General features: G+C 53.8%; 5 protein-coding genes across 5 annotated transcripts; 2 read left to right on the forward strand and 3 right to left on the reverse strand.

Annotated features, from left to right (window-relative positions):
- Window positions 1-233: 233 nt before the first annotated feature.
- N0V89_006148 (uncharacterized protein) lies at window positions 234-1,792 on the forward strand (the record flags this gene model as incomplete). The annotated part of the gene is made up of 2 exons (XM_056214919.1): window positions 234-424; window positions 838-1,792. The coding sequence occupies 2 exons, from the start codon at window positions 234-236 to the stop codon at window positions 1,790-1,792; spliced, it is 1,146 nt and encodes a 381-aa protein (XP_056072186.1).
- Window positions 1,793-2,769: 977 nt separating this feature from the next.
- Window positions 2,770-4,432, reverse strand: N0V89_006149 (uncharacterized protein; the record flags this gene model as incomplete). Its single annotated transcript, XM_056214920.1, has 4 exons — window positions 2,770-2,929; window positions 2,984-3,783; window positions 3,839-4,324; window positions 4,376-4,432. 4 exons carry the CDS (start codon window positions 4,430-4,432, stop codon window positions 2,770-2,772), a joined length of 1,503 nt encoding a protein of 500 aa, XP_056072187.1.
- Window positions 4,433-5,569: 1,137 nt separating this feature from the next.
- On the reverse strand, window positions 5,570-10,828 carry N0V89_006150 (uncharacterized protein; the record flags this gene model as incomplete). The annotated part of the gene is made up of 4 exons (XM_056214921.1): window positions 5,570-6,154; window positions 6,203-10,150; window positions 10,204-10,694; window positions 10,759-10,828. 4 exons carry the CDS (start codon window positions 10,826-10,828, stop codon window positions 5,570-5,572), a joined length of 5,094 nt encoding a protein of 1,697 aa, XP_056072188.1.
- A 7,330-nt stretch (window positions 10,829-18,158) lies between these two features.
- On the reverse strand, window positions 18,159-19,490 carry BCD1 (Box C/D snoRNA accumulation; the record flags this gene model as incomplete). Its single annotated transcript, XM_056214922.1, has 3 exons — window positions 18,159-18,927; window positions 18,979-19,356; window positions 19,450-19,490. 3 exons carry the CDS (start codon window positions 19,488-19,490, stop codon window positions 18,159-18,161), a joined length of 1,188 nt encoding a protein of 395 aa, XP_056072189.1.
- Window positions 19,491-21,590: 2,100 nt separating this feature from the next.
- On the forward strand, window positions 21,591-24,424 carry N0V89_006152 (uncharacterized protein; the record flags this gene model as incomplete). Its single annotated transcript, XM_056214923.1, has 3 exons — window positions 21,591-21,962; window positions 22,014-23,033; window positions 23,087-24,424. 3 exons carry the CDS (start codon window positions 21,591-21,593, stop codon window positions 24,422-24,424), a joined length of 2,730 nt encoding a protein of 909 aa, XP_056072190.1.
- Between the last annotated feature and the right edge of the window lie 299 nt (window positions 24,425-24,723).

The following is a 24,723-nucleotide window of genomic DNA, read 5'->3' on the forward strand; positions in this document are numbered from 1 at the left end:
TCACGTGCTGTCGCAATGCCCGGGGGGGCGATGCTCGCCGGACCTCGCTCCGACTGCGTTGGCCTCAGGCAGCATCCGGAGCAATTAATCTGCAATATATCGCGTGCAGCATTGAGGATCAGCGTTGCGGCTCCGTTTAGCCAGAAACCTGGCCTGTTTGCGAACACCATGGCCTCTGAACATTCAGACGACCACATACCTCTGATGCGGCTGCTCGGTCGTGGAAGAGTACCATGCGGCGGATATCCATCGATAGCTTTGGGTTGACGGGCGCGAAGAGCGGCGCAGCGTACTACACCAAGAGGAGGAGTCCTTGGTACTCGTCGCGTCCGAGGCTTCTCACAACAATACTGTGCTTTTTGGCCTTTTACACATGGCTGAACTTTGGCGGGCACCAAATCCTAATACCGAAGGATTCCTGGGAGTATGTAAGAGACGATTCGGTGACTGATATCATGAATACCACGCTTGGAGTAGGTTGAAATCCTTTCGTAGCACCCATAACTCCTACATCAATTGTCGAAATTTCTTAGACGGTGAATGCATAACTACACTTTGCTAACATAGCAACAAGTTCCAAAAGTTACTCGTACTGAACCTTCCATTTCGGACCGATCGCCGTGATGCCATTACGCTATCAGCAGCAACTTCTAATTTGCAGCTTGAGTTTGTGGATGGTATAACCGGAGACAGCATCAAACAGAGCGCATATCCGCCTCCGCAAGAGAACATAAAGCTTCTTCCAGGTATTCGAGGAAGTTGGCGAACTCACATGAACGCGCTTCAAAGGTACTTCGTCTCCTGCACAACAGGCTTAAGCAACTGACTGGTGCAAAGGGTCGTGGAACAGAACCTCACAACAGCCCTAATTTTGGAAGACGACGTGGACTGGGACGTCCGAATCCGGCAGAATCTGCAACGCTTCGCCCTCGCATCACGGTTCCTCAGCGGTAACAAGGAGATTCTATCATCATCCCCGCAGTACAAGATCGAACATGTAGAGAACGTCGAGACAGAAGAAACGACCTTCCGCAGCCTCGACGATAACCACACCATGAGCCACCTACCATCCATCCCTCTAGCATCGCTATACCGCAAATCACATCACCCCCAACCTCATCTCAGCAGCCCATATGGCGACCCCTCGCAATGGGACGTCCTCTGGATCGGCCACTGCGGCGCAGGCTTTCCCCGCTACTCCCCGCTCCATAAGAAGACAGACGTTACGACAGCCAACGTCGTTCTTACAAACTCGAACGATGAAACAGTACCAGCACAGCGCCACCTAAAAGCCCACCCTTTCCAGGGCAGCCTCGATCCCCTCGCCGACGCTTATCCCCCGCACACACGCATCTACCACCGTTCCACTGGCGGCGAGCTCTGCACCGTCGCGTACGCCGTCAGCCAGCGCGGCGCTCGGCGTCTGCTCCACCAATTCGGCGTCAAAGGCTGGAACGGCATCTTCGACTCTGAGCTCGGGCGGTGGTGTGCGGGCGAGGATCCAGACATGGGAGCGTCACATGCGCCGCCGTCACCTTCCTCGAAGAAAGAGATCAAGAAGGACGCGCGAGAGAGGGTGTGTTTGGCGAGTCAGCCGCCCATTTTCGCGCACCATCATCCCATGGATGGGGAGAGCGATATCGGCGGCTTGGGCGGCGGGTATGCGACGAAGTTCGAGACGAAGTATTTGAGGTATAGTGTGAGGATGAATTTGGAGAGGATTGTGATGGGTTGGAGGGGGAAGGAGTTGGTGGATCAGTGGCCGGATGAGGGGGGCCATGCGACAAGGTAGAGAATGGTGAGATCCCCAGTGGAACAGCAGCAAGCGTGGGGCAGAGCTCCAACGTGCGGTCTATGTAACTCATGATGGCTGGCATTAAATTGACAACGGCCCAACTCAATTGTACGGGCAAGCTTCTTCGCATCCACCCCACTTCGTGTACCCCCATTAACATAGTCCTCGGTCATCACCTCCACGATTCGCACCACCAGAAATCTTCCTCAAGCGCCCAGCACAGCCAAGCAACCCAATGAAGAAGCGGTTCGTTCGCGACAGCCAGCGGTAGTGCAGATACTGGCGTCACTGTGACCTCAACTATGGGCAAGCCCAGGAAGAGGAAGTCAAGGTGGAAAAATAAGGATAATAGTTGAATGGGTCCATGAACCCGTTTCAGCGATTAAACTAAAAAGAACAGATACTACACTTGATCTAAGCCATACGGCAAAGAGAGCTAGAGAGCAGGAGGGAGGGCGAGTGAGGGCGGCTTTATATAGACGGTCGGGGCTGAGCACTGACCCGCGCTAGAGCGGTCACGTGGGTGGTGCTGCCTGGGTACAGTGGGCACTCGGTGAAGGCAGTGACGACATAGAGCTGTAAGGAAAGATGTGATTGGATTGAGTGGCACGTGAGAGGGTAGATGCCTGGTGAAAGCGGATTTTGGTGGGCTTCTGACTGCCGGGTGCGTCAAGACGAGACGCTGATACGTCGTGAAGGGAGGATCGGTTTGACTGAAGGATAACGTGACTGCCGATGCCTAATTCTTCTGTGAATCGGAATACGGAGCTGACTTATCTTTTGCCCAACTTACGGTCGTTTGTGCTCATATGCACTATCGAAGCAGGCGCGGATGTCAACCAACACCTACATGCATCTTATCTAAGCCTCAAGCTCACGCATACCACTCCCGCGAAGCACCTGCAACGCGCCAAATTGAACTCCCCACTCCAAGGCCGACCGATCCCATCATTCACATCGATCAGTCCTTTTGATCACGCCTTCACAACAGGCCGCAGCCTGACCATTTGTGGCGGCTTCTCCCAAACCGCGTAAGACTTCTGATCAAGCCAGTCCTCATTCTCAGGCATAATCTCAACGTCAAACTCATACAGTAGCCGCGCCATTATCAAACGCATCTCCACTAGCGCGAGGCTGTCCAAGGTCAGCATATGTTCTTTCGCAGCACATCCACAGACTGGAACTTACTGCCGCCCAATGCAATTCCTCGGCCCGTACGAAAAGGGCTGTAACACATCCCTTCTATCATGGCTCCACTCATCGTCTGCGCGCTCATCGCGCAAAACCCGTTCCGGCACAAACTCTTCGCCTCGATGGAAGTTCGACTCAGAGCGAAAAGCAGCGTAGAAGTTGATGCCCACCAAAGTATTACCCGGGACATACTGGCCTTCAATGGTCATGCCCTGGGGTGGGAGGAGTCTCACACGGTTCGTTGGCGTGGGAGGATACAGGCGTAGCGCTTCGTCGAGGACGGCAGATAGATACTTGAGCTCTGGGAGGCGGTCCATTCTTATGTCTTCCTTAGTCTGGAAAGCTGACCGGATCTCCTCGACGAGGATACGGTAGACGCGGGGGTCTTTACCGATGAGGTACGTAGCGCCCGACAGCAGCGTCGCTGTCGTCTCGCTGCCCGCCCCGATCAGAAGCGGGACATTCATCTCGAGATCTTCTGGATCGAGGATACCTTTCTCCTCTGCCGAGATCCAGCCGCTGAGGAAATCGGTATAGTCGAGTTGGCGTTGGCGTCGTCGCGCGAGCTTCTCCTTCGACATCTCAAAATGCAGTAGACCTTTATTGAGGATGCGCTTGGGAAGTAGGCGCATCAGTGCTGGAACGATGCTCGAGGAGAGACGATTCAGGGCACGAGACCACGAGATGGCTTTGACGGTGTGGAAGAAGAAGGCGACCCAGAAGTGGTACTCTGTGCTAGAGAGGCAGTCGAAGGGTTCGGCAAAGACGAGGTGCCCGATTATGTCGAAGGTGGTGAACTGTGACGCTGTTAGTTTGGAGTCTCGTAAATGGGTGATATCTAGCGATACATACGTTGAACCACTTCACAATATCGACAGGCTCGACGCAAGCATCGTGCAGCTTCTCCATCAAAAGGTCAACATAGTGCGTAAAAATAGGTTCCTGCTCCTTCAGCGCTTTGTCCGAAAACGAGTGCGAAAGAAGCCTCCTCATCTTCCCGTGTTCCTCGCGCGGCGCCATCAACATGGAGTCACGCTGTGAGCCCTGCACGACTCGGAAGCTCTGAGAGGGATCTTTGACGTTCTCTGGAGCATTGACCTTGTGGCCAAAGATGGGTTTCCAGATGTTGGGACTGGTGTAGACTATCTCGTTGGGTGCGACGCGGACGACAGGACCATATTTGAGGTGAAGCTGGTGGACGGCCTTGTGATTGTCGGCATGATAGATGTGATAAAGGTGCCAAAGGACTGTGGCTTTCGCCCAGAAGGGACCGGGATAGGAGCGCAGTGGATGGAAGTAGACATTGTAGATAATGCGGTGTGCTATGGATACGATGATCTAGTTCCATTGTGAGTGTTCGTGGTGAAGTGAAGGGCAAGAGATACTGACCACGACAATACAGGAAAGTGCGACTACCGATGGTGACACAAATGCCAATGACACCATTTCGAGATCAGGAGCAGTTTCTGCTCAGCAACTTCAACGGGGTTGACGACGCTTACTTATGCAAAGCTAGCAATGGAGGACGAGGCATTTTCCTACCAGTGCGTAATGCGGAATGTCCATGGAGTTTCCCCACCTGGAACTGGTAGGTACAAATTGCAATGCATATCATGTGTGAACGAACGAACGAATGAACGTCTCTGATTCGGTGTAGGCCCTGTAGTCAGATGTATATGCGCGAAGCGGGGTAACGTCAAGTGCTACTACTGTCGTGTTTTGTGTATCGAGGACCACAATGTTGGGAACGAAAAGCCGTGAGTGAAATTCCGATGATCCGACCGTCCGATGCTCCATGCAGACAACATGTGAGGGACACTGACATGTCGATAAGTGTTTCCTAGTATTAGCGAACTATGTATGTAAGGTTGGCGACTTATACCTAAGCAAAATCGATTCGAACATGACCCTCCCAGCACTGAAAGGTATCAACGACGTGTCGGCAACGGTGCAGAGCTTGAATGCAGAGAACAGAAAATAGGGCGTGTGTAATTAACAAGCTATCTCCTCCCTTCCAACCTCATCACCAATACAAATTCATACACAAGATGCACCACAGCAAAACCCTGTGCTTTCCTCCATGCGTACTCACATACATTACTATAAACATCCGCCCACGGCCCATGGGACATGCATCATCTAATCTCACACACTAAAAGACATCGAATCGAAGTATTGGGGGTATGGTGCAGGTACGCGCAAAGTCAAGACAAACAAGTGCAAAGAAAAGTTAATCCACCTGACTGCCGTGAGGCTGCGTCCTATATGCAGTGCAAAAAGTGAGGTAGGTTACGTTTTACCCCCCAGGGCGTCGCAAATCATAAACACATGTCGAGAAAGGAAAGCGAAGGTAATGTGGTGGTAAAGTGAAGGAGAAGAAGAATGGTAGAAAGGAAAATGTCGAATGAAGAGGAAGTAGTGTATCGGGGTATGTAGCTTTCCTTCCCAAAGGCGCCGGTAAAAGCAGATACATCGTATATGTGCAAGTTGTACACCGAAGGGCAGGTGGGTATCAAGCGGTTGATCGATCAATCGTTCAGCGGTTGTATGTGCGAGCTGAAGCAATTCGGAGCCTGGGAGGGCTTAAAAGCAATTGAGGCCGCCCTTCTTCTTTTTCTTCTGGCTGTTGTTGAGGGCGGCCATGCGGGCTTCGAGGTGAGCACGCTCAGCTTCCACGCGTAGACGTGCGTTGCGCTCTTCCTCAACGGCCTGGAGAGAGTGGCGCGCCATGCTGCGCTCCTTCTTCAAGCCGTCAAGCTCTTGCTCGAGGCTAGCACACTTCTTCTTCCAATTGCCGACCTCATCTTTCGTCTTTTGGCTTGACGTCTCCAGGTCAGTCAGAGCGTCCTCCAAGGTAGCAGTGAGCTGCTTCTCGGCGAACAGGTGCTTCTCAATCGTACGGATGCGCGCCTCCTGGTCCTCGACGAGCTGTGCCTGGGCAATATCCTTACTCTGGTGGCGGGACGCAGGCGGCGAAGCACCATTAGCCTGTGGCGGAGGACTTCCTGGGAGCGGCGGCAGAGGAATTGCCGGTGGCGGTGAGGGCAACGAAGTGTGATTCGTGCTCGAGCGAATGTTAGAATTGTTGGAATTTGACCGTTGCAAGTTTTCGCGAGGGTCAATGGACTCGCGATGATGAGACACGCGCTTCGCGTCGGTAAGTTGAGACTACTCCTGTTAGCATGCCAATCAGTCGCGCACAGTTGTTCCACATACCTCGAGCAGCGCAATCTGAATGCGAGATTGCTCCATGTCCCGCTCAAGCTGGTCCTTACGGTCCATTGCGTCTTGCAATTCGCGGCTGCGCTCCGTCTGGAGAGCGGACAAGCGGTTGGTAGCCGCAGCGTGTTGGTCGAAGTTCGCATTAAGCTGTTCTTCCAACTCCTGCACCAGTCGGGAGCTCTTCCTCTCCTTGTCGCTGATCTGCTGATATTGTTTCAGCACGTCTGCATTGATCGCTTCGAGTTCCTTGACCGTGCCCTTGAGCTTCTCATTTGACTCGGCTAGTTGGGTGCTCTCGTTCTTCAGACGCTCAACAGTATCGTTCGCTTCCGAAAGCTCTTTCCGATGTGATTCAAGCTCGCTGAGAGCTTCATCCATCTTGCCAGTCAGTGACTTGCGATCCTCGACCAAGCCTTGGATCTTCGAATGAATTTGTGACATGTCTGTTTCGCCGTCCAAAGCGGAAGAGACTCCCGCAAGCAGGCTCTCCATGTCAGCCTTAGCTTTTGTGAGGTCCGCCTGAAGCGTCTGTGACGAGGTCTGTTGGGCGGTGAGCTCAGCGGCCAGCTTGTCTAGCTCATTAGTGTGCGATTGCTTCAGCGTCTCCAGGCTCTGTTCGTGGAACTCGACAGCTGCTTTGTGTTGCTCGATTTGCTTCTCGAGATTAGACACAAGGGATTTGTGAGTATCTAGCTCCTTCTGCTTGAGCTCGGATGCCTCCGCGTCCTCTTCAACCTGATGGAGGATCTTGGCGTGCAGCTCTTCGAGTTCAGCAATGCGGGCTGCATGGCTAGAAGCGGTGGTTTTATGCTCGTCTACCTGGGTTTGGAGGGCCGCAACGAGTTCGGCGTGCTTAGACTTCTCTTGTTCGAGCTGAGCCTCGGCATTTGCGCCGTGAGACTGCTCAAGCTCGGCGATGCGAGTCGCGTGGTCGTCCTCGAGCTTCTTCAGAGCAGCCTGCACCTCTCGTGCGCTTTGCATTTGATTTTGCTCGTACTTGGACTGCAACTGGGTCAAATCACCCTGGAGCTTAGCGATCTGCGCTTGGTGTGCTCCGTCATCCTCTGCTGCCAGAGACTCTGCCATCGACGCCTGCTGTGGAGGAGCTTGTCGTGGCGAAAGAGGCTCGTCAAGAGTATCCACGTCCGCCACAGATGCCTTGAGGCTTGCTATCTGTGCCAGCAGCTCCTGCTCTCGTTGCGAATGCGAGTCCTTCAGTTCTTGCACCTGCTCCTCGCTGTGTTTGAGTTGTTCCTGCATTGTCGCAACGACGGAGATGTCGAGAGGGGACGAAGCCTGCAGACTGGATCGTTCCTTGGCGAGACCGTTGATGAGTCTAATCTTGTCCTCCATGTCCTTCTTCACAGAGCCTACCTCGGCTTCCAACTCTTGAACCTTCTCAGTTCGCGTATGCAGCTCACTCATAATGGCATTCAAGTTCAACTCGAAGTTTTGTATAGTGTCTGGCTCCTCCTCGAAATTTTCCAAAGCGATGTTTCGAAGCGAGGCGAACGCACGGGTTGAACGGTCATTCGCGATGACATTTTGGCTGGACTTGCGGCGGATGATCTGAGCATTCGGCGAGCTCGGACGTACCATCTGAGCCTTGGTGACCTCGGACTTGAGCTCTTCCACGTAGTCCAGCGTGTCCTGGTGCTGCTCGTGTAAATCGGAGAATTCTCGGTTTAGCTCCACCATTCGTTCCTCCTTTTCAGCATGCAATCTCCTCAGATTCGCTAATTCTCGCAGGATGTCCGACTCTGTCTGTGCTGACAAGTCGTTTGCTGAATCGGACTTGGGCACTGCGGCTTCGATCTCAGAATGCTCCGGCGCTGCTTCCGTGTTCTCGTCGGGAGTGGATGTATTGCCAGATTCCGCTAAAGATAATTCCGCAGACAAAGTACGCGACGATGATTGATGTCCATCCTCGGCCTTCAGACCCACGTCCGCTAAAAAAGATGTCGGTCGAGAGGAGCTCGCTAGTGATGGTCGTCGGTGACGAGCCTCCTCCACAACGTCTTGCAGCGACGCTATCGTAGCCAAGGCCTTCTGGTACTTGATGTCAAGCCGCTCGTAGTCTTGGACGTGGTCTTCATGCTCAACGCGAAGGTCCAGTAATTCCCGCGTGACTGTTTCGAGTTTATCCTCCACGTAGCGAGACTGTGCAGGGCTCTGCGGTGGTTCCACTTCATCATCAGGTTTGAGGTTCTTGATGGAGATCATGGGCGTCTGACCGTCCTCCTGATCTTCGACCCTATCGACGGCAGGTGGAACAGCACCGCCTGTGGAGGGCCGCTCGATCTCGTCCTCCTCCGCAATGGCGTCGGTATTGCTGAGCTGGCGGCTGGCAGTCTGCGACGAGCGTTTCTCGATGAATGGGTCGCTAGGGGTCTTTGAGTGACCATTGACAAGCGGCTCTTCGCCCTTTGCGTCTGTTTGACGGATGCTGTCTAGCTCATACAGGAGATTGTCGAGCTTGCCGATACTTCGTTGCCGTTCGACCACATGCTTCAATCGCTCGATCTCGCGCTGCATCAAGTCCACCTCTTGCTCATTCTCGGCGAGGCGTTCCTCCAGAGTCGAGATATAGTCCTCGCAGCTGGTCTCGTTTTCGCGGGCCTTTTGCAGCTTCTCTCGCAGCTCTGTGATTACGGTATCGTTCTTCTCAATGCCAGAAGTGCTGTTGTCGACTTGAGCCTCGAGAGTCTTAACGTACTCTTCATTGCTTGCTTCGCGATCCACGGCCTTCTGGATGCGCGACTGCAATGACTGTGTCTGTTGTTCGAGAATCGAAATCCTGGCCTCTTTCTCGAGCAATTCGCTTTCATTGCTGGCCAACGACGATCGGGTCATGGTGAGGGATGCTTCCAGACTCTGGATAGTCTGCTCATATTCCATCACCACACTTTCAACGGTGTCACGAAATTCATTTGATCGTTTCAATCGCTCCAGAGCGGCATCCCCAACCGTGTCCCTGAGCAAGGGCGTCTCCTCCTCTCCATGGTCGCGGGCTTTTGTCAGCTCCGTGATCAATTTCGCATGGCGAGCGCTCAACGCATTGTAGTTCTCCTGTAGATCAAGCACGTGGTTGTTCAGTTCAATCTCGCGTTCGTTCTGACGTTCGTTCCACTCCTGGGGGTTCGTCTTCTTCCTATCTGTTCGTTCAGACAGCCTGATTTGATCGCGCAAAAACTGCACCTCAGCACGTAACCGATCGATGGCAGCCTGCTTGTCGCTATCGTCGTTCACTTGCTGGATCTGGGGTTTGCTCTGGATAGCGCGAGCGCGTTGCGCGTACTGAACTGTGTTCAAGGTCTCGCTCAAGTGGAACTGAGCGGGATTGACACAGGCAATCATATAGGTAATGGCGTTTCCACCGAGAGAGTCCTGCAGCAGGCGGGTCAATTTGGAGTCCCGATAAGAGACGTGGGCGCCGTGTGATCGTGATGAAAGCTGAGAAATGACCTTTCCCAGACTTGCAAGTCCAGCATTGATCGAAATACCTTCCCTAGCTCGCTCTCCTTGCGCCTGAGTGTTCTTTAGCCTTTCGCTTCCCGCCAGATCCACGAAATGGAGCTTGCTGTCGACTGTGACCCAGTTCTCGCTCTTACTGCCGGACATGGCCTCGATAGGAACGGACATTCGCTTCTCGCGCTTTGTGAGAGGTGTCGTTCCTGTTGATGTCTTCTTTTGGATCAGGTTCAAGCTAAAAACGGCGTGTGAGCGGGAGGACTGGGCGTTCACGTTGGTGGCGTCCGTCTGACGGATGGAAGAGCCAAAGTTGAGGGCGTTGAGAAGATCTTCAACGGTGTTGATCGAGACTTGTGTAAGGCCGGTCAGGAGAATGCGACCCTTGGTGTCTTCGCGGATGACAACCTGCTGACGCTCGTTTGCGGGGGTTGCCTCTGGTATGAGGAGATCGCGGAGCTGCTCATTGTAGATCTATTCGAGTTAGCAATGCGGATTTCAGAGGAGATGAGCGTGCATGCCTCTACATAGGTCGCTTTCAACTGCCAGTTCTTGTTCGCTGCCGATTTGCTGTGCATGCTCTGCGCAGTACCGAGTCCAGACAGGCGCGACGGTGCCCGTATGCCGGAGCCGCGAGCAGGATTGGGCCCCTCCAGCTGTTCGAACAGCACGGCGGCAGCACGGGGGATTATACCCTTGATCTCAGGCTTCGCCTGGTCCTCAGGGCCAGTCGTACCCATGGTGAAAGATTTTCCAGCGCCGGATTGGCCGTATGCGAGTATGGAGACATTGTAGCCCTCGACGAAGGAAGTGACGCTGTCTTGAACATAGTCAAACACGCCCTCCTGATCAATGTCCTCGCCGAATACGCGATCGAAGACGAACAGCTTGCGGCCGTTGGGAGCGTCGACGGCGATTTGCTGGGCGGAGGTAACGTCAACTCGGGAGACCTGGAAGCGCTGCGGGACAAGCTCGAAGCCCGGGTCGCCATTCTTCAGCGGCGGGCGTACGCGAACCGCTGCATTGGAATGTTGTTAGTCTCTGTTTATTGCGGGGAAAACGCGAATGTGTGTGCGACGTACCAACTTTGACAGCAGTCCTGGAATCATCATCTGATGCCCGCGAGCCGCCCTGCTTGCTGCTCATGCTCATCCTGCTGCTGGAGCGATTCGAGCGGAGCATGGCGCTCATGGGTCGTTGGATTGCGCCTGGCGGCGAGCCTGGAGGAGAGGCCATTACTGCCGGCACGCGGCAATGCCGTTATTGCTCTATGGGGTCGTGCGCAGTACCGGAGCCTGGCGTCGCGGAGTGAGGAGTCGAGCCGGGAGAAGTTATAGTGGTGGTAGGCAAATTGTTCTGGGGCCGCCTCATAGGTCGAATGCGGAGCGGGCGCGGAGGTGTTGATTTAGGCTGTCTGCGCCGACGGGGAGACGCTTTGCAGCGCGCGTGTCGCGGTACCAACAGCACAGGTGAAGGGTGAATTGCGCAGAGGCAGCAACGCAGCGTCCGTAGCGAGAACAGGTGGACGGGCGTCGGGTGCGCGCGTGTGTATGTAGGGCACCTCGCTATAGGAGCCCCTGGCCTGGGAGCGAGTAGAGCAACCGTGCCCCTTAGCGAGCGCGAGCAGCGTGAAAGGGTCAGGGTCTCGGGCTCTGCGGTCCTTTCCTGCGTCTCTGTACACAGTATGCTTGGGTATGGCTCGGCTTGAGCGTTTCCTGTCGCAGCCCGCTGGTGGCCTCACTATGCGTCGCCATCTCTGCCGTGCGACGCTCCAAGTGCACTCCCGCCTTCCTCAGCGCCTTCTACGCGTCTTCTTTGCTTGTTCGATACGCCTGACTCTTGCCGCAGGGGAAATGAGTCCCCAACCACCGCGCGCCCCTGGTCGTCGACTCGTCACGCCATGCCGCAATCCTCTAGCCACGGTCCTAAACCTACCGTCGCCGTCCGCCTCGCTGCTATTCGCAGGCAAGCGTCGGCGCTGATCGCAGGAAGAGTGGCGCCAACTCCCGTCCAAACTGCTGCTGCCATGCTCCCTCCACTAGCTGCATCAGGCCCTCCCGGCCCCTCTCAGCTGCAGCGGCACGCTCTTGCTGAGGACTGCCGCTAGGCCACGTTTTGGGCTGCTTGGAGGAGACAATCTATGTGCCGACCTACCTCCCACATGTCCGTTGCCACCAGCTCGTGCATGAGGAATGACAACCATACAGGAGGGACACCCCACGCCGCATGACAAGGCGAGCGTTGCAACCATATGCCAGCGCCAAAAGCAGAACAGCCGACTTCGGCTAGTCGAGTAGGGCTAGACGATCGAGTCGTGGCCACGCGAGCCGGCAGTATCGCTGTGTTTCAGCTTGCTCATCTCGAATTCAATTGAGATCGTCACTGACTTTGACTTCACTGTGCGCTGGCCTGGTAACGCGAATATCTTGCCGAGCTCGAAGCAGCAAGAGACGGCAGCAAGGAGCCGAACACGTTGTTGCAATTCCCCCCGCGGCCTGCAGATACGCAATCGGGTCCAACGCGTCGTTGGCGCACTGCACTCATTGCAGCATAGTACATGTATGAACTTCCTCAGTCACTCCAACCTTGAACGCCAGTGCCCAACATGGTACCAGGATCAACAAACTTCCCAGAGCGACAGTGTGAAATCTAATAACTCCACTCAAGTATTGAATCGACTGCGAATATGTCTGCTTATTGGATTTCACGTGCGTCGGTATTATCTTCTCGCGTCGGCATACCTCTGGACAATCCTGCGGCGCGCCTCGCGGTGTGATGGTATATACTTATGCAGATACTCGTCACATCAACTTTTTTCGTGCTTGGCGAGAGGTGGCTGGGAGCAATTCTCGCGCGCGATTGCTGGGGTTAGCGACCAACCATAACGGGATACCGTATCATCCGGTCAACAGTATTTCTTTGCCAGTGTGAAATCTCTTCTCATGGCCCTGAGCGAAGCTGCAGACGCATCGCGAGAGGTGACGCCCCGCCTCCTGCTCCTGATAGCTGCATTAGATTCAAGCCTGATCAGCGCCAGGGATCAGTCCAAGTAACATCGCGCTCCTGCCCGGAATCTTGCAACACCAGTGGCCGTTTTATTAACAGGCTCGTTATAAGCTTGGCTTGCATATGCACTTTCCCCGCCTTTCACCTCGCCACGATGACCTTCACTGTACATGTTCAACTCTTCCCTGCAAACAACAAGGCCACAAGAATATGAACGACGAACCGCCGACCTGCCTTGAACAGATGATCGAAAAGGTGCCGTGACTTAATTCGCCCTATAATGGATGCCAGTCGCAACTGGCTATAACATCAGTCTGTATGTCTCTGACGGAGGCAATACCACTGTAAGAGTCGGATAGGCTTCGGTAGGCACATGTATCACGAGCAACAGTGTCAACTCACAAAGCTGTCGGCAATTATGTAAAATTCGTCGGCTATCAACCGTTTACCAGTCTTTTGGTCCGGCAATGTACAAGATCCGAGCCATGTGCATCTCAACGCTGCACTTGAACGCCGCTTGCAGTGCGGGTCTATCTGCTCCGTATGCAGTCTACCATCTGATCATGTACAATTGAGTAGGCAAAGGTACGGAAGGGCTCTGCCTACCTTCATCCTTCCTGTACACTGTCTACTGGCTTCCCACAACGCCACATCAAGCCAAACTAATTTCACCCTCCAGCAACATCGAATCAAATCCGCATCTAAGCGAGCAAACAAACCTTCGCCTACACCTCCGCCTACACCACTTCTTCTTCAATGCTCTCGCAAACGTCTTTATTCGGATAGTCCGAAGACGGATAAATAGCCAACTTCCCAAAAACCTGGCTACAAGGGCCCCCACATCGCCTTTATCCGCGTCAGCCCGATCCGCACTGCAAGCAAAAATATCAGACGATTTATGCGGGGAAATGTTGTGTGACTGGGTGAAGGAGCTTGGATCGAACCTTATGTTCACCGCAGGTTGAGATGGCTTGCATAGGCTGAAGTGTGTGTATGAAAATATTCCAGGCGGGCACACAAATGATTCCGACGTTCATCGCGTACTGCGGAAACAGAAACGACGCGCGTTTACTGACGAGGCAGTAGGTGGTGTGGCTTCGGGCTAGATTCAAAGAAGACGAAAATATCGACAACTTCGTCGGTTCAAGGAAGTCCGAGCAACGTACGTCTCTGTTCGACCAGACGGTTGCAAAAGCCTTGATCGATGATCACGAGGACTTGGATACTGGCAAAGCTCCCGAGCGATGCTACAATCATCAGCCGGGGAAGCAGGAGACTGTTGGAGCAGAAGCTCAACATGGCTTGTCTACGACGCCTTCCGACGCTGAGGTCAATTCAAGCTCGAACATTCAACAAAATATTGTAGACTTAGACCTTCGTTGAGATACAACCTCAACGACAATTCCTTGATCTGCATACATCAACCACAACTACCCCACAACTCGATGTACCCTCCCCTCCTATGCGTGTAACCCAGCTACTCCATCGTGCCTTCCTCGACCATGTTGGCACCTTCCCGCTTGCCCAAAACCTGCCTAACACCTAAGCAGCTTGCCTTTGGCGCCATCGAGGCACCTTCACACTAGACGCCGCGCCCTATATCTCAACCAACGCCTTCATACTCGGCCATTGCCTTGTTATCGTTTGCTCATGAAAGGTAAGCTTATGTGTGATAGCTGTATAGTCTAGCTGCAATCAGTGCTTCCAGCTCGAACAAGTGTTCCGCGGTCGGCGCCATGAATGAGAACTTCACGAGGTCATTCAGGGAACAATGATACAGAATGACTACCTATCCCAGAAGACATATCATAACACGATCTCAGCAATATTCCATTGAGTACTCAGTGTGTCCAAAACTCTATCCGCAACAATGTAAGTTGGCAACATATCAACAGCTCAAGAGATAAACCGAAATCACAGGTCGTACAGTGATAGGGGATCCTGAGATGAAGCGCTCCATGATAGGATGAAGGGCTGTTAGCTCATAGACTACGATGCCCATGGCCTAAGTAGAACGGCGGCTTATTCGAGTTCCCATAATCTTCCGATCTTACAACAATACCATGACCCCAAAGACTAAGCATGAAACGAGTAAGTCTATAATGTCACATCAATCAGCTGCCCGCAGGATGCGCTTTCCAGTCTTGTGTAAAGCTACGAGTATCACATCTCCTGCCTATGTATCTGCCACCATGTAAGCTCGACAGCTACCTGCAACTGTCAAGTCTGCCGGATCGGATTCAAGAGACCGACCTCTTCGCAAACGTCATTATGACCAGATTCAAAACCCATACAGTGACTTCTGTCTATAGAGAAGTCGCGTATTTCTTATCGTAGCGAAGCTCAACCCGTCCCAATAGCCAGAAAGATTCACCTCGATTGCGGAAATCGACACACTGGTCAGTCTAATCGAGGCTGACGAAGCTTTCCAGAACCTAGGGGGGTGTAGTCTTGGTCTTTTGAGCCGGTAGTTGTCACTTTCCATGCTTGTATTTACATGCTTACGATAACTGGAAGAGGCGTGACTTTATAGAGTATTCCTTGGGACGAACGCAAAGATGTGTAGAAAAGAAAAGAGAGAGAAAAACCTTCCCTGCAGGCGAGAGAATTTTAGTTGATCGATTAGACCTTCGAAGGTATTACCTTCACTATAGTAACGCTTCGACGATACTCGCTAGTAGTCAAAGCGAGCACATTTGTAATCCATCGCAATCATCTTTGAATGGGTTTCGTGCGAAGATGAAGCAGTGGAATTATGTGTAGTTTGCACGTGGTCATCTTATTCATGTGCATTCGGAAGAGAATGAATGTACTCTGGGAACTGGTCGAATCGTACATATGTGTTGTTAAATTTATCTTATCGTCTAGTTGATACTATCGTAAGCTCGAAGAGAATTGCTGCGCAAGACACGCCAGGCGCTGGAAAAGCTTACCAAGAGGTTTTCAGGCGCCCATGAGTTCGGATCCAAGGAGCAGAATTCATGCTTTGAGTCCAACATACATATTTTAGTTTCTTAAAGCATTTGGCGATAAGTATTCGGTCGCTTGGTCACCTGTTTTGGGATATCGAGGGCTCGGTGTGAAACTTTTCTACTACTTTTGCCTACAACGACCCTTTGACTACATGACGAAAACTCTCTAGTTGCCTTGATCCGTTTCTGCTCATGAGGTTTTCCAGGAGTATTGCAGGTACATCGCCTAGGTTCGGTCCGCGCATAAAAATCATGCTTCCAGGGAAGAAGCTCACGGGTTACTACGGTCGATGCTGAGGCATCACCGTGTTGGTCCATCGATACAGCTCTGCATACTTCCATGTACCACAAACAGGGGTAGATGGGAATAAGTAGAGAACTCGTCATCAAGCTGGTTCAAATAAACTCATGACTACTACATGTACGGGCGCTCACTACTCTGCTCCTTCAGCAACAGTAAGGTAAATACTGTCTATACCCCATATTATAACTACAGTAAATATACTGACGACAAGCATAAGATTTGAACGTTCATAAATTGCCGTTGTATAACTAGATGAGGTATTTAGATCGAATTAATCCTCAGATCAAGATACCCATCCGATCGACCACATTCCCCAGGACGCCTAAACGCGCACCGGACCGTTCACTCGCTTTGTCCTCGGACCGCATCGGCGAGTTTGATTACGCCTGGGTCTTTAGAACGATAGTCGACTCGCTTCGTAGATCCAGCTGCTAAGCTCAGTGCTGAGGCGAGCAGAATCCGAAGCACAACATGCACGAGCATTATCCCCGCCCGCGCGCCTCAAACGGTGATACCACACAATAAACCTACCTTTGCACTCGGCACACCTTCAACCTTCGGCTGCCGGCAGCCAGCCGTGTCGGCGTGCCTCGTGTTGCGCAGGCTCTCCCGGTCGGCTAGCACCGAGTTGTGACATGCATACCCCAAGACCGCGCGACGTGCTTGATCGACGCCTAGCAGAGTAGTCACGACTCGCGTATCGAGCGAGTGTGGACTCGAGAGTGGGTGCTGCGGAGATGGAAAGTCAAAATAGTTAGATGGGCTTGTGCAAGGTGGTGGGGTTGAAAGGCGGCGAAGCTCGGCCGCGGCTTGTGGCGGGGAAAGAAAGGAGGGAAGGAACTTTCGGCGTTTGATGTATGTGTATGAGGTATACGACGCGATAGTCGACGAAATAAGCACTTGAGTGTCGAGATGTCAAAGTCGTATGATAATACATGGATGATGACTTTGCTGGATGGACAAAGTTTGGAGCGTAGGACGCGTAGGTTGGGGATGGGTTGACTAGTGTAAACTACGGAGTACGCCAGTACCAATGTACCATGAGAACTCCACCCAGGAGTCTGGAACTTCACCGGCGACCGGCAACTACGATAACTATTACACCCGTTGCTTCACGTGGTGACCATATGCCATTTCCATGCCTATAATGATGGAAGAATAACTCTGTCCAGAACGTTGGTAGCGGAGGTATCCGAATTACGTAGACAGAGCCGACGCCGTTGCTCTAGGTATGTATCAGCTTCACTCTCCTCGTGTGCCCGGTATATGTGATACCCTTGTCTATACCGATAGACAAGTGGTGACTCTCCGCAACGCTACCGAACTCTACAATGTCTGCCGCACGTCTCTACGCGTCATCATCGTACTCCGCGCCCCAGATCAGAGCAATACCCCTCCTTGAATTTACCTCTTGACGCAAAGCCACCCTCGCGGTATGCGCTGCCGACCGCGTTCAGGACATAACGTGGCCTTCCTACTACAAGCGAGCGGGGCCCTTTGTGAGAAACTCAGAAATTCCAATCCTGATGACAGTGCTTCGATTGCGTTTTGCAAAAAGGAAAGGGTGTCCTTGCAATGATAGATTGGTAGTTACCGTAGCATTAGAGACACGATAAATCTCCGAGGCATACCAATAGATGCGGGATATCCTTGCGTACTGTGTACTAAGCGCTGACGTTTGCGAGCTGGGATAGTCGTGGCGGGGAGACGGTTGGAGTGTGGAGATGAGCTAGGGTGATGCAAGGCTGCGGAACGGCAACAACGGGGAAAAGAAATATGAAACAGTGACGCGCACGACGGCCGCCACCACCTCAGGAAACAGTAAAACGGGTTGCTTTTTGTGATCACGAAGACTGAATGAGGAAGAAGAGATGAGCTTTTAGGGAAACGATGTGCGGTGGCGCATGTGATAGATATCCGATATAGAGTTGCTGCAGCGCTATTAAAATCAGGACCGAGGCACGCGCAACATAAACGTTTCAAGACGAACGGCGTGGGGTTTTGAGTCGTCGACGCAGGATGTTCCGCATGCGCGTTACGAGTACCACGACTCGACGTTGCCAAAAAGTGGAAGATGCATGGCGTTATGGCGTGTTTTATACTTTCGATACTGCAGGAACCCGAAAAAGTTGCTTCCAGTAGGCGTAGCGAAGCAGGGGATACTGCAGTGGTGTCTCGATTGGGCAAGTCATCCACCTGCTCAGGCCCCGGCTCCCATATCTTGCTTTAACACATCCAATATTCTGTCGCTATCGATCTGCTCGCCGGCGTTATTATCGCCGCTATGCTCTTCTTTGAGTGCGCGTAGGGTCTCGGGGCTGACGTGCTTGAGGAGGTCTTCGAGCTCTTTCTGCTCTTCGCCCTCCTGTTGGAGGTACTCTGCCTCAAGCATGAACTTGTCTTGTGGTGGATACGTTGATTCCGGGAAGACGTATATGGTAGGAAACTCGAGGACTGTGCGTCCACGGAGACACTCGCCAAGTGTAGCCGTAGGTTCGAGGCGAATGAGCACGTGGCGATTGGAGCTCGTCCTTGGCCTTAATAGGTAGAAAGCGTACTTAGGAGGTAAGGGTTCGGACTCTGGGCCATCGAAACGAAGGCTCCTGTGATTATCGCTTGCAACAGTGACCTCGTCCTCTTTCGTTGTGGTGGCGTCTCTGGCGGTTCCATCTCCTGTGATTGCACCAGGGTCGAGTCGCTCTGGTTTAGGTCCGCCAGTAGCAGAAGGCTCTGGCTGTGCGTTCCCTTGTTCAACCGTAGATGCCGCTTCTTCGAGCTTGATAGGCGACAGATCATCTTGCTTGATTGGCTGAGTTGTCGATGCCGAAGCGGATTGTTCAACACCCCGCTTCCGTTTCTTGTTCTCTGGTTTGAATGGTTGAGCTTGCAATATAGTGCCCGCAGATGAACTCTGCGTCAAGATGCGGCTCGTTTCTTCGTAGATCCACTCGACTGTCCAGACAATGTTCCTAGTAGGTCAACTCAGGAAAAACCAGTTTCGAATACGATAAGTGACTTACTTCTGCTTGTTTTTGTGGGTTTTGTTATCCTTTTGCCTACTCAGCCCTTTAGGGGCCCGAATAACGGTAACGCCAGCGCCGGCGAAGTGCTGATCGGTTGGCTGCCGTCCCTTAGCATCACGGCGGGGATCCGGATTGCTGCCGAGACCCGGATCCTCTAGCTGCTTTTCTGCCTTTTCTAACCCGCGCTCGATGCCCGTTAAGAAATTATAGTCGTGATCTATACCTGCAGGCGTCGCAAGTTGCGACTTCTTGACGAACTTGGTGGGGTCACGTTTCCCATCGCACTGTGCCCACTGCTGATGACGCTTGTAGCATGGTAGCGAGCAAGTACGCGCCGAGCAACCAGGGCAGCGGTACTTGAACTGGACAGTGTTGCTGATATGGTTAGTCAGTGGTGAACTTGTTTTGAAATGATTTCAGACCGCACGACTACAGGCCACAGCCTACATTGATCAGTATGAAACCTACCATATACTGCAGAGATCACTCAGTAGAGCGTCATCGGCCATTTCTGCGGAAGGCGGAGATTCCCGCAAGTATGCAGAGGTGTGCAGGACGATCTTGGAGATTTTTCGGGAAATATCTGGTATATGTCAAGACTGCGGGCCGGATTGGCGGCAATGCACGATGGAGACTATCTGTGTAGTGGAGGGTACGATAGCCGGATGTAGTGCTTGCGTGATGATAGTCTTGACGTAGAGGTGTGGTTGCTGAGGGAAGGTCCAATTTATGTCTTGGCGCAGAAAACAGCATGCTAGGCTGTGATTGGCAGGGGCTTGATAATCCTGCTTCTTTCACGCAATACACCATCGAAGCCAGTATGCGCGCGACCGTTGATGCTACTGTTCTTATCGTACCACGCGGAGCATCTAGATGTCAAGATGTTGTTGATACTGCAGCTAAACAGGCGGAGGAATTACGACGATGTAAGCGTCAGCCACTCACACGACTTCAGGGCTCATTGGGAACCATAGCTCCTGCGACTAGCGACTATGTTTCAGTGGCAGGGATTATCTACACCTACATACATTCTGCATACACAGGCGATAACAGGCAGGCGACTCGACGACCAGAGGCCATACCTTTCGACACAGGCCAACATGTTCCCTCTCTGCCTGCCATGTTGCCGGGAGTCTCGAACAGACAGGTCAGAACCGGGGACACCCAAGCGTTGATCAATCTGGAGGCGTCTGTGAGGAACAGGGAGCGCCCTCGAAGAGTCTCTCCGCACCAAGATTGGGGACCACTGCTCTTTGAATTGACTGGATCTACCGAGCTGCACGCCTCTTGGACGGCGCTGGACGGGCGCCCGTGAGAATCGACGCCAATCGCCAATCGCCAGCTACCGTAGCGTACATGCATCTGGCTGATCGAGAGCTGGCGCGTTTCACCTCTCTCCCTCTCGCAGCTTCCGCAGAAGTTCGATGGAAGACGCAGGCCCCACCTGCGTGCGCCGCTATCGACAGCGGCATGAAGAACAAGGTCTGAAGTGGCAATACAGAGAAAGGGATGCGACACGACCCACCGCCTGGCCGATCCGCAAATGGGGTTCCTGTCCGGCGAGCAAAACGTGCTGAGGATCAAACGTGCCGTCAAGGTCGGAAGAATTGATCAGCGCTGGGCGGGCTGCGCAATCTGAAAGCATCCAGTGATGTTCAGGAGGGCCGGCCTTAAGCGGAGCCCATCGGGGAGCAAGTTCCAGGGCGTGGGAGCTCGCGCGTGCATGCAGAGATTCACACTGCAGATAAACCGGACGGGGCCATGCACAAGGAAGCGTTTTGAACCAAACCCACGCCAGGCCTCGAGCATCGAGAGCAGCGGTGCTCCTCGGACGAAGGTTCGCGCCAGCAAAGCTGAGATGCGGTTGCGCTGCGGCTGCACGACTCATGGCTGCTGGGGGAGAGCGGATGTCGCTCCTGCAATGGCAGCGGAACACAGCGCCGGCCACTACAGCACCAGGATGGTCGTGATGCAATCCATCGACGCTGCGGCATGCATCACATGGCCGTCGTCACGTCTGCTGTGCGGCGCGGTGCTGTCTTGCCGTGCTCGGGCTCGCGGCATGCGGCGTTGCCGTGCAGAGAACGGCCGTTGTGTGCATCAGGCATACGGGGGGGATAAAGTTCAACACGCAGGTTCCTAGCGGGTGTGCCCCTGAACGCGCCGTGCGCGGGCTCTCTGGCCGGGGGCAGGACCCTGCTGGCGCGCCGATTTGGCAGCGACGACGTTCATTTCGTCGTGCAACCGAGACGAGCGAAGCCCACAGGCACCCTGGCCCGATAGCGCCACCTTCTCCATAGCCCTAGCCCAAGCTTGCATTCTGCGGCAGCTCCCCAAAACCGCCAGCCCGCCTGCGATAAATCCAATTTCCTTGCTGCAGCACTCCTCACTGCGTCCCGCAGCAAGGTCCCAGAGCTCCCCGCCGCCAGTACGTCCCGTACTCGAGTGCTCTGACAAGTGCGCCTGCCATTCTTTTGTACATCGTTGCTGTACCCTCGGTTCACCAGACTATACTATAGGAGCTCTCCTCAACCCCTGGATGTACCGCGTCTGCACCAGTCACCACCTCGAACACCCAGTCTGACAGCATAGACTCCAATTCCTACACAATGGCACCGTCTCTCAGCCTGCGTCCACGGACGCGCGACCAGGATCGTCCGCCTACCAGGGACCATGGGGACCACAGTCTGATCATCCCCAGCCGGACCTCGTCCCTCCATTCGAGAATCACCCAGCCTCTTCCTTCGACATTGAACGTACGCCCAGGAGCAAAGACTCCCAAGACATTGACCCACGCCTACATGGTCTGCGGTGTCGGAAGGGAGCCATCACAATGGGTCAAGGCGCCCGCACCGAGCTCCGGCAAGATTGGACACATGAAGGGCGCAGTGGGAACTTTCTGGCTGCCAGAGATCCTCGGAAGCAGTCCGAGGCTCGAGCAGGACAACGACATTGCCAGATCCCTCCATGCTGCGATGCGGGTAGGTTTGCTTTTTTCGCAACGGCCGAACGTGAGTGACTGACATCGACAGGCTTGCTTCCCTCATGATGTGGAGATTTGCACCGGGCGAAGTCAGCCACATTGTGTGCACCACTCTTTTGTCCTACAGCAGGACTCGTCACACACCCTCTACGGTATCGCTCTGCGCGTTTGGTCGCGCGCCGACGAGAAGAGGGCTGAAACAATCCGCGACCTTCGCAAGCGGATCGAGCCCGATTTCTTCGACAACCCCGATGAGACCTACTGGATCCCGTACTGCTTGAGCTTCCTCTCGCGGTACCCTCTGTACAACCTTCTTGGAGACTACCTTCGTGGTATGTGGATCCACTGGAACAAGGCCACTAATCTGTTCCACGCCGAGGAAGTGTCGCGCATCCTGAGCTTCCCCGCTCCTCGCTTGAACGATTTGGTTCGCATCGACATGAAGGACTACGCCCTGTGCTACCAGTTCCCGTCGTCGCCTACCGGTTTCCAGAACTTTGCCATGTGGCCGCTGTTCACGTGTCTTTCCATCCCCAACATCGTCGGTGTAATGGAGGCCGCGGTTTCACCCACGCGCCGAATCATCTTCACCAGCCACTACCCTGCAATGCTTACCGTTGCCGCTGAGACTGTGCGATTCTGTGTGAGGGTGTACGAATGGAGCGGTCTGTACGTACCTGTCGTTCATGCGCGTCACGTCAAGGACCTCGTTCAGGAGCCTGGGCCGTACATTCTCGGTGTCACATCAGAGTGTCGGTCCTTGTTCACCGCCCCAACGGATGCGCTGGTGGTAGACTTGGACCGAAATTTCGTCCTGACTTCCAGCCCGCCGACTGCTCTCACCGCTGGCCAGAGGTCAAAAATGATCACTCGTCTCACACAAGCCCTCAATGGTGAGGTGGCACCTACCGGAGTTCCACAGCATCTGCGATCCGCGTACGGTGGTGGGAAGCTCATTCCAGCTGGCCAGATCATCGTCATGCGTGGCGAAGTAGAAAGTATCCAGGACCCAGAATGGTGGAATCAAGATTCCGTCATGACGGTCATGGACCACGTGTGTGAGAAATTGGTATGCTCAGCTTTCCACTTTGGGTTCGTATTGCTGCTAACGATGTTCCACAGGGACGTAACACCGGCGTCAAGGCTATCTTTGGCGGTTCCGTCAAGAAGCCACTGATGACCAAGGTGTCCATGCGCCATCTGAACGAGATTGTGCGCGAGCGCAACCAGTACTCTCGTGACGCCCAAGAGGCTTGGCAAGATTTCATCAACCTCAAGGGCCGCATGGACACGGAGCTCGGCAAGGTCACCAAGAGGAACAACTTCCTCGTGGAGGAGCTGGAGAGCTGGAAGCAGCAGTTCCTCAAGTTCCAGGCTTTTGCTGAGCAGCTCACAAAGGAGACCCAGGATCTCAAAATCAAGATTGAGAACCACAAGCGTGAGAACCGTCGCCTCACTGGCCTTATTGACCAACAAAAGGATGACGCCGCTCGCCTCACTGTGCGCCTCTCCGGCACCGAGAAGCAACGTGACGATGCTCTCGAGGCTCTTGTCCTCCAGCAAGAAATTGCCGAGGAGCTCGAGCGCGAGCGCAAGAGAAACAAGAAGGAGCTTTCTGCGCTGCAGCACACCAACCAGGCCATCCATCGCCAGCGTGATGAGGCTCAACGCGTGGTCCTGCACCTCCGCGCCCTTATTGACGGCCAAACCCACCACATGGAGCACATCGTCAAGTCTCTGGGCGCTCCGGACTCCGGCCTCGCCACCTTCGTCGAAGAGGGCTTCGAGGACGTGCCGGAAGAGGCTGAGGACGAAGAGTCCGAGCCTAACAACTCCGAGGTTGGTCGTGCAGAGCGCAATGTTGTCTCGAGAGCAAGCACCGTTCAGGATAGTAAGCATCTCGATGGCGAAGACGTCTCACCAGACATGGAGCAGCGCTTACTCCATTCTCCAGTGAACCGCAATTCCAAGCGGTACTCTAGCTCTTCTATGATCGACGTAGCAGACCGCCATCTACGCGACAAGACCGACGCCATTGCGTACATTATCCGAAACATCTCGGAGCAGTGCGCCGCGGCCGTCGAGGGTCTCGCTCTTGCCCAGCAGGCCGACACTGAGGATGACTCTCGCAGCGAGCGGAGATCTTCGGCAGTGCCTTCCACCCAGGGCAGCGACTACGGCGAGGATGATAGCATGCTGCGACCTGGACGCCACTCTAGCATCCCGCCCACTCCAGACCTAACCCACCGGTCAAGCACATCCATGTCCATGGCCAGCGCGTCGACCACACCCGACAGGCACAGCCTGCAGCACAGGCTGCATGACGACGTGCCTGACGTTCCTACGCGTATCGTCGAGCAGGACGACGAGCTCGACGCCGAAATTCACGCCGAGATGCCCATTTCCAAGTACGCGGCGCCGCTCGCGCGCCAGAGCCAAGGCGCTCGACAGGTCGCATAAGCGCCTGAAAACGTGATACCTCCGCTTCCTTTGTTTACCATACCATTACCCATTTCATTCTATGATGCCCATCCGTTACCTTGGCGCTGTATATCGGAGTTTACGGTCTTGTCTTCGATCTTGGCCTATGTTCGCACTTTCCTTGACGACATGTTGCATATTCCTCTTCTATATCTATATCTACTTGGTCCAAGAGGGCCATTTCTGTGTTGTCCGCACGCGTTTCATTGACGAGCGTCGGAGCAGGGCTTCGAGAGGAAGGGAATGAAAAGGGAACGTGGCGGAGAGGGACGAGAGGA

Source organism: Didymosphaeria variabile (assembly GCF_027946475.1).
Source record: "Didymosphaeria variabile strain IMI 356815 chromosome Unknown scaffold_4, whole genome shotgun sequence".
Lineage (NCBI taxonomy): Eukaryota > Fungi > Ascomycota > Dothideomycetes > Pleosporales > Didymosphaeriaceae > Didymosphaeria > Didymosphaeria variabile.